This window comes from Larimichthys crocea, chromosome XIII, assembly GCF_000972845.2.
Source record: "Larimichthys crocea isolate SSNF chromosome XIII, L_crocea_2.0, whole genome shotgun sequence".
In the NCBI taxonomy this organism is placed as follows: Eukaryota; Metazoa; Chordata; class Actinopteri; family Sciaenidae; genus Larimichthys; species Larimichthys crocea.
Genome location: NC_040023.1, coordinates 16,375,108 through 16,384,576, shown reverse-complemented (window position 1 = coordinate 16,384,576; position 9,469 = coordinate 16,375,108). Strand labels below are relative to the sequence as shown.

The 9,469-nt window shown below is 41.4% G+C and overlaps 1 protein-coding gene across 3 annotated transcripts in view; it reads right to left on the bottom strand.

The window, feature by feature from the left end:
* Window positions 1-483: 483 nt before the first annotated feature.
* atp8b2 (ATPase phospholipid transporting 8B2) overlaps window positions 484-9,469 on the bottom strand; it is a 24,046-nt gene continuing 15,060 nt past the window's right edge. For 2 of the 3 annotated variants that reach the window (XM_019271530.2, XM_019271521.2), the window contains 12 exons: window positions 9,057-9,221; window positions 8,607-8,718; window positions 8,108-8,213; window positions 6,825-7,092; window positions 6,450-6,633; window positions 5,341-5,564; window positions 5,138-5,221; window positions 4,237-4,482; window positions 3,989-4,127; window positions 3,341-3,471; window positions 1,601-2,209; window positions 484-1,519 (listed from right to left, as the gene is read on the bottom strand). In XM_019271530.2, coding sequence (XP_019127075.2) covers window positions 1,430-1,519; window positions 1,601-2,209; window positions 3,341-3,471; window positions 3,989-4,127; window positions 4,237-4,482; window positions 5,138-5,221; window positions 5,341-5,564; window positions 6,450-6,633; window positions 6,825-7,092; window positions 8,108-8,213; window positions 8,607-8,718; window positions 9,057-9,221 — 2,358 coding nt within the window. In that variant the 3' untranslated portion in view covers window positions 484-1,429. Of the gene's footprint in view, window positions 1,520-1,600; window positions 2,210-3,340; window positions 3,472-3,988; window positions 4,128-4,236; window positions 4,483-5,137; window positions 5,222-5,340; window positions 5,565-6,449; window positions 6,634-6,824; window positions 7,093-8,107; window positions 8,214-8,606; window positions 8,719-9,056; window positions 9,222-9,469 lie in introns of those variants that run through there. The other variant, XR_003463657.1, reaches the window with a different exon arrangement.

Here is a 9,469-nt window from a genome sequence, read left to right as displayed (position 1 = left end):
ACTAGACTAGACTTCTGTGGCTATACTTTAAAACAAGTCACCACTTTTTTTTTTTAACCTCATTTCACACCCCACCACAGCACAGTCATTTCCACCTTTAAGTTTGGTTGACATTTGCATCCACACAGTTATGTTTCTCTTATATGAAAGAGAGGCGACATGTTTAAAGCTCAGTATTCCACCCTAAGAGCTGATTAATCAATTCATGGGCCCAAATACTGTATATTAATTCATTTCCAGCTTTGTTTTTGCAGATCTTGTGAGCATTTTTTTGTGTTTTTCGGTCTAAGAGCTGCTTAGAATACCTTACAGGCTTACAGATCCCAGAACACGTTGTTCTCCTGATCACCCTATTTAACAATTATTTTACCTCAATCCAGGTCAAGGGGTCAGTATTTGACAGAAGCTGGTACGACACAGATTAGAGGTTGTACTTGATCAATAAATCAGTAACCAGAAAGAGAGAACCAAAATGTTGACATTGTTAAGGCATCGTTATCCCCAAATGCCTTCCCTTTATTCATGGATAAATAAAAATGTAAAGCACTTTACTGAAGTGTACAGTATGAATCTGTTCACATAAAATGACAACATGTACGATCCATTACTGCCTCTTTAATTATTACAGAGTTTCTTTGCACTTTGCCCAGGTCTAACCTAAAGTAAGCTAGCGGCAGTTTGTCAGTTGTTCAGATTTTCTGGTGGTATGAGACATAACATCAGATGTACATTAGCACGATTAGGCCTAATGCAAAACACTTGCAAAGGGAAGAGAAAGCACTAAGAGCTTGCTTTAAGGTGCAACTCAACTAGGCCATTATAAAACACATCAATATGATGCAAAAAAAGAAACGTGGAGTAAGAAAACAGATCAATAAGAGAAAAGGGACACAAGTTTTGCAACAGTCTTGCAGTGCTCTGTAAATTAAAGTACCGTTCTCACTGAGAACTATAGTGAACACAGAGGCTTGGGGATATTTTCTGACAAAAACACTTTTACACATAATAATGCCTGCATCTCACCGATTGAAAATCTTGTTATTCAGCTCATTCATTCAACCCATTGTTGATTTTGACAGATGTTGTACGACAAGTGAGGCTAAATGTTCTGAAATAACAAGTGGAAACAATCTTTCAGGTCATGATGTTCTATCAATCATTCATAAACACAGTTATCGTATGCCGTGGGAACATATCGCCACTAAATCCCAATTCATGGTTGGCAAGATCAGTGTTGTTAGGACGTGCCACTTCTTCCTGTGATTTGAATTGGTTTGATTTATTACAGAAGTTTCAGTAGTGAAACAGAGAATGGAGCATTTTTATATTAACAGTCTGTGTGCTCTCAGTATCTGCACACAACACGTGTGTGTACAAACATGTGACGGACAGTAGTGAATAAGTTATTCCTCCATTTATTCTGAAAGTTTCACTCATTTTGGCTGGTTTCCTTGGCAACAGAGGGTGGGCCCGGGCTGCTGGATGCAGTGGCTCGGGCCTTCCAACCAAACAGAGCTTCCTATAGGAGAGAGAAAGAGTTATCTATTACAATTGTAAGGGAGTTAATTCATGCAGATACAACAGAAAAGTGTTAGCTCACCTGCACAGTCTCCAGAGTGATTGTCCAGCCTCCGGGTGAGTCTCCCCCGTCCAACCTCACTGCTGTGGGAGTGAGGATGCCAGCATTGAGGGCCTGGCCTGAAGCCTGAGGTGCAGATGCTTCTGATGTTGGTGCTAAAGCTGGTGGGGTTTGTGTGGATGAGGTGAGAACAGTCTGCATATTTTGGGCTGGTGCCGTTCCAGTTTCCTCCTCGATGGGCGTATCTTGTGAGCCACCCAGAACAGAGGAGGAGTTGGAGAGTGGCGCAACTGACCCAGAGACATAACTGGGCGCTGGGCTGCATTCCCCGGAGGCGCTGGGTGGAGTGTGAGCATGAGTATGTTTCTTCCTGCGGAGCGTGTCAATCCAGCTGGAGCTGTGTCTGGAGGCAAAGGTGGCCAGGGCCAGAGACGAGAGCCTCATGTTCTTCCCTGAGGTAATCAGCTCTCCAAATCCTTCCTGGTGGGCAAAGGCGTAGCCTGACCTCCTAGAACCACCGCGAGCTCCCAGACGGCTCTCTGACACACTGCCCACCCCATTCCAGGCATCACCCATGCTACGACCTACCGGCTTACGCTTCTTCTGGTGCACCAGCTGAGTGTAGCGCACCTGAAGAAGGAATAGAGAAGAGAAAAGAGACATTATGACTAAATTTAGTGACACGTTGTGAGATGATCACAGTCTGTTTGAAAGAAAACGTCAGTCTAAACTTAACAAATTGTTAGATTAAACTCTCTGACCAAAAATACATTCAAGGCAAATGGAAAATAGATTGCAAATATATAGCGCCACTGAACCTTAATGGACAAATTGCTTTATAGTTTGACTCTTATTGACCCATTCAAAGCACAGACACCAGAGGCAGCGAGTTTATTTGGGTGCTTTACACATCAGAAGTATTTCATAGCAGCACAAAATATGAAACTCTAGGAAGATAGTCGGGCTCATAATGCTCCATATCCTCCAAACTTGCTGTCTCTACACTTCAGTTTTTGTAGCTGTTAAATAAACAAGATACAACGTATCAAATATTGAGCTTTAGATGTGCTGGTAGGTTGCAGTTGTTATCTTCAGACTGAGCTGTTTTGCCCTGTTTCCAGTGTTTGTGCTAAGCTAATGATGATATAATAAGCAAAATCATGTTATTTTTACATTCCACCTCTGTGCCTTGAGTTTTGTTTTTTGTGCCATTTTTAATTTTATTTTGATAATANGTACATATGTAACTATAACCGCGCACTTCAGTCATTGATAAAACTTTCTTTGCCACTTTTCTGATACTTAATCTCAATAAAACTCAAAACTCTACATAACTGCGGTGTAGAAACCGGTAATAACTGTAGAGAACCATACAAACAAATCAAAAAAGGAAGTTTTTTACACCACAGGGACAGTGGCTTTGGTTGGACGCCCAGCTTTCTTGAGAAACGCTGACTGACAAGACCGCACACTGAGATTATGTCCACGTACTATAAGTAAATTTAGGACTAAAGGCTGTGTGATTAGGGTACACTGATTAAGTCAATATTTGCAAAGTCTTTGCAGTGCATGAGGCCACAGATGGTAAGCCTGAACTCATCACAAACACTCAGATGAGCTGTATTTACACATATGGTTAATCATTGTCTGTGACCGGTTTCAGACTTACCTGCTGAGAAAATGTGACACTGACACTGTTGTTGCAATGAAAAGATGGACACATCAGTGTTAGAAATGTTGTGTTTGTGTGCGTTTTCTCACCGTGTCGGAGAGCTGAGGTTTGAGGTCCACCTTGAGGAAGCGGAATGCCAAAACTGGAACTATGCATATTGCTGTTGCCAGCGCAATAGTTAACCACACGACTGGTTGCAATAACGTGCTCTGGGCACTACCTGTACTCATAAACACACATTACACATACACAAAATGAGCAAATATGTTTTTAGGAATTTGTAGCATTTCACAAACACACGTGGTTAGACATGTTTACATAATGATCTCACTGGAAATGATTTCAGCAAGTGACTGTAGTAAACATGACTCAACAACAAAACCATACAAACCAAAACCAATCCTGATTTGAGTGCACAGATCATAGAGCCCAATCAATATATTGGTCAGATTTTGGTTTATATAATAGCAGATAGCAGTGCTTAAATTTTTTATTTTTATGTGCATCTGTCCTAATTTTTCCTTATTCATTCTTAATATATTTTTGTTTTGATTTTTATACTTTATACTACTACTTTTTTATACTTCTTGACACATTTAAAATTTAAAATAAGTAACTTTTTTTCCCCACTCAGAAATACATATATTGATATCAGCTACAAAACATCAGTATTTATCAGGCTCTAGTATTAGTGTGTGTGTGACAGACAAATACAAAAAAACAGAGGACGGACGGACCTACAAAGTGGAACTGATTGGGAAAGATCCTGAAGAGGGTCTGACTGTGCAGAGCCAACATGATGGTGAAGTAGGAGCCCAGAGAGCCCCACACAAACACATGGTTGATTACTGTCCAGAAGCCCGTGTCCAGCGCGATCTACATCACACACAGAGACACGTGAAAAAAACAGCAGAGGTGCATGGTTAATACACGCTGATGGAACAAACAAGTAGTTACATATAAACACCACTGTGGCCTCACTGACCTGTACACTGACTACAATGACCAGGGCTGTTGCCGTGGTGACTGCAAAGGTCTGGTAGTCAGCAAGGGGCACTCCATTGCTCTGTGTGGCATCGGACAGGATGGCGCAGGGGACAAAAAACAACACCACTGAAGTGTAGATGCCCTGTGTGATGCAGATGAAGAACTCCCTCTTGTTGAAGAGGAGGTTGAGCTGTCCAGGCTCGTACAGTTTAGGATACTCCAGACTCCTCAGATCAGGAACATCCTACAATAAAGAGAGAAAATGAGGAGATGCATTTACTAAAATTCTAACCCTCACCATAACCTTGCTATATCGTGGTCATACCTACACATTTTTTTTTACCTGGAATTGTTATTTTTCATAAAATAATTATCTATCTAAGAGGTCTACCTCTGCCAACAGCTGTGTGAAGCTGTACTTAGGTACAATGGTGCTTTGAGCTAACGTCAGCATACAACATGTTAATGATCATGTTAACATGCTAATGTTTAGCGGGTAAAATGTAGTTTAGTGTGGCTGAGGCTGATGAGAATGCCATCAGGTTGTACTGTAGGCACTTAAACGTTCAACTTAATGTTGACACGAGATGAAAAGTTAAAAGATCATCAAAGTTATTAAAGTTCATCCCGAATGTCACGATAAATATCTGTACCTTAAAATATCTTAGAAATCTCTTAATTCATTCAGTAGTTTCCAGGAAATTTCACTCAAATCACAACCTCAATGTGACATCTGTGATCCGGGGATCACCAAAGTCTGTAGGCTATTCTCTGGGGACCATGAACACCTGTACTAAATGTCATGCCGATCCTTCACATAGTTGTGGAACAACCGACAGATTGACACTGACATCTTTGCCAGATAAAATACAGCATGTACAGTAGTAGTTTGAACGTACCTGGTCAAATATCCCCATGGCCAGCACAGGGAGGGACGTGTAGACAATGTTGTAGAGAGTGATGAAGTACTGATCATACACTGTCTATGAGAGAGAGAGAGGGAGAGGGAGGAGATAGACACACAAACGCAGACAAAGTGAAAATCATGATTACAAGTTCTCATTTCCCATTGTTGGTATAAGGATGTTCTCATGATATATACCTGTGCAGAGAAGCCACAGAAGAAGCCGAACCAGAAGTGCACCATGGTGAAGGCAAAGTTCTTGTAGAAGAAGTAGCAGAGGAAACGACACATGCGCAAGTAGGACCAGCGGCCGTGCACCAGCAGGAGGCGCTGTAAGAAGCGGAACTGGGCGAAGGAGTAGTCACTGGCCAGGACGGCCTGTATCCCCTCCTGACCTGAGATACCGACTCCAATATGAGCACCTGGAGGAGGGAGAAGGATGACACAGAGAAAGAGAAAAGTAAATCAGATAAAGTTGGCTAAAGCTTTATTATGTAATAATTCTAATAAGGTACCCTCTATAAAGGTAATTCATTTAATTAACAGGTAATAAATCATTCAGCATTTCAGCACAGTTTGCTCACGTTTCCAATCTCTTATGCTAAGCTAAGCTAACTGGCCCCTGGCTTCATATTTAATGTATAAAAATCTAAGAAACAAACAAAGAATATTTCCCAAAATGTAAAACGTTTTGTTTAATAGAACAACTTTTGGCTTTCCAGGTTGGGAAAGAATTTGTTGGCTATGTTTTTTTCCTTCAGCACGACACTCGCCTTGTTCTTTTTATCTAGACACTAAACACTGATGGGTTTATAGCCAGCTAAAAAGCCATTAAATCTGTTATTATAAATGTCATTAAAAAGTCATTAATAAAGGGGGATGTATCTACCTTTTTAATAAGTCAATACAGGTATTAAAGTTGTTATTCAAGTATTTCCACGAAAAGTCACAGTTTCTAACTCCCTGATAAGATAACTGCAGGAATGAGTCAGTTGTGTGTTGTTATGAGTAATAGATTATAGGTCTAGGCCACATAATTCAGTCCTGTATATATATGCACATAGGGTCAAAGAAGTCAGGTTTTCCAGTTACTAACTTGATGAGGACATCACACCTATGGCGACAGACATTTCCACATGCACCTTTGTCATTACTAATAACACCATGTAGATAAACAACTTCTCACACAGGCAGCCGCATGGGTAAATCTCACTTCTCCTTATGTCTCTCCTCTCCGTCTCAACATTAATCCAGTTATACTTCCTCCTCTCCATCCTCCATGCATTGATCCTGCCTGCACGACTCACTTTTGATCATGCTAACATCGTTAGCTCCATCTCCTATTGCCAGAGTGACGGCCTTTTTGTGTTTCTTGATGAGCTCCACCACCTGAGCTTTTTGCAGCGGGGTGACTCTGCAGCAGATCACCGCTTTGCACGCACACGCTGTTGACAGAAACTCCATCTCCATGTCTGCTTCAAGTGCATGGGCCTATCAAAGAACAGGAGAGAGTCGAGAAGTTTAAGCTTAAAAGTTTGAGCTATGGAAGAAGGAGAATGTGTTCTGTTAATGCAGATAACACATGTCTGGCAAATCACTGTTTCCTGACAGTTGACAGTTTAATACTTCACAGCCCCTGCTGGTTTTGTGTATGTGTGAGTGTGGTGGTGTGTTATTCATACCAGACTGTGACCGTTGATTACAAGGGCAAACTCCCCAGAGATGTTCTCCAAGAGGTTGGTGGGAGGTGGAGGAGGCAGAGCAGGAGGAGGAGGAGCAGGAGGAAGAGGGCACTGCAGCTGTTTTTCTCCTCCTCCCCCTGTACCATGTCCTTCTTCTTGTCCTCTGAACCCGTTTCCCATGAAACAAGCCTCTCCGCATCCCTCCATCCCCTCATCCTTCACTCCAACTCTGGTTCGTGGCAGCTCAATCATCCTTTCCCTCGCCCTCCTGCAGAGGAAGGCAAACAGACTTGACATCAACAATGGCATAAAGGGAGAACCGAAGCACAACATGACTACATGGAGGAGAACAAAGGGGCGATGAGTGAGAAAATTCAAGAAAAAAACAACTGGGCAAACAAATCAGGGATAAAAACAGCAAGTCTGAAGATGGAAAAAGAGCGGGTTAATGTCAGAGGTATCAGATGACTGTTGTTGTACCTCCCTACCTACTTACCTTTGTTGTTGATGTTCTACCTCTGTACAGTATATCACCTGAATCATGCAAAACATAACTTACACAAAAACATCTTGATGGTGTCACAGTGTTGCTTTGCTCTATATTTTGAGGTTATTTGACTCTTGTATGGTAATTTTGTCTTTTTTTATGGTGTTTCAAAATGTTATGCTTCATTAGTGTGCTGTGGTGTGTGTTGTCTAGACTTTAAAATACCACAATAAGCTGACAAAGGTAAGTTCCCCTCAACTTGTTTGTTGTAATGGCAACAAAGTTAACTCAACTCAACACACAAATCACACAAGTTATGGGAACTGTATTATGCAATCTTTTATGGGCCACGTATGACGAAAACACAGTGTGTGCACATACACCATGCAGTGTAGAAAAAGTCACACGAGCTTCAGTCGGCACTGTGGCAAATTCTCATTTGCATAAGTCACTGAATTCATTATGGAGTCAAAACAAATCTAATTTTCATGAGCACAAACAATAAAAAATGTATTTGTGCTGTACATTTGTAGGGCTTTGCATTTAAATACTGGCAAGTGTGTTTAGTATTTTGGTTTTTATGTTCTTATTTAACGAGTGATATGAATCACAGCATGGGTTAAGCACTGGACATCGTTCAGTAACTCTTGCACAGCAGTTGGAACATTGTGCTACCACACCTACTCACTCCAATCATGCATAAATGTCAGTAAGGTTTCCACAGTGTAGAGAAACTGAGACACCAGACACCCGGAGAGAAAAACATGCAGCTGTTCAGACAGGCGAACTGACTGACCTGAGCTCCTGCCGTACGCTCTGAACAGTGTGTCCAGTGATGTTGAACACCTCTGTCATATCGTCTGTCAGCATCTTGCAGGAGTAACCAATATTGACAGCTGTCTCTATTTGCGAGAAAGGGAGCATAATAAAGATGTGTGATTAAGAGGTAACAGGTGCCAGACTGATTGCTCAGACAGATCAAAAGTTGACCTGAAGATCTTTAATCATATGAGCGAAGTGTTAACTTTTTTTTACAAAGTGTCATTCTGGCTAGAATTCCCCTAAGTTTCCAGTGTGTTTGCGGTAGATTCACATTACAAACGACAGTGACAGAGCTGTTGTTGCTGTTCTTGTTGATAACTGGCTTCTGTTCAGTGTGACCAATAGTTGTAATCTTTTGTCCAAGGAACGTGATCTTAATGCTTTTCTACTTCCCAATGGGTGACAGTTTGAAGGTCAACTAAAGGAAATAAGTAAAACAAAGGTCAAAATCTAGAAAAATGTGGGCGTCTCACCCTGCTTGTCTCCAGTGAGAACCCAGATCTTAATGTTTGCCAGAGAGAGGACAGCGATGGTCTCTGGGACGCCTTCCTGCAGCTTGTCCTCTATAGCTGTGGCACCGAGGAGCTACAGACACAGGCAAACATACAGAAACAAACAAATTCCAGTTATCATGCCAGCAGGAAATTTCTATGGTATGACTTGAAATGGCTCACCAATTAAATCAACTATCAATTTAACTTTCAATCCTGCACTGAGAAGAGCTGATATATGGTAATAAAAGAAATTTCCCCTCACTAATTAGAGTCTGGACCACTAACTGAACTTCCCTTTTTAAAGCGCTATTTTCAATATGGGAAGGAAGTTGTGTGAGAAACAATTTTCCACAGATATGAAAATAAAAGTAAAACAGACACACACAAGCACATACATAGATGCACACGGATGCAGACCAAGTCACTAACCATCATGTCTTGTTCGATCTCCTCATAAGCAGCAGCCAGTCGGTCCTCTCTGCAGTTGGTGGCCTTGTCCGCACAGCGGTGGCTCTCTGACCATGACTCCCACTCGTCCTCTGACAGGTCTCTATAGGCCAACGCCAGTGTTCGCAAACCGTCTGCTGCATACTCCTAGAATCAAATATAATATAAAAATCAAACTTTATTTGTATAGCACTCTTCATACAAAAGATGTAACACAAAGTGCTTCACACAATAAAACCCCAACATCCCCATCCACTCCCAACCCTCCACCCTATTATAAACAAGGCACTATGCAAACTGTGCACCATCTCAACATCTTACAGTGAGAAAATACCGGAGACAGGTTAAAAAAACAAAAAACTAAACTAAACTAACTAAATAAAATAAAATAGAAT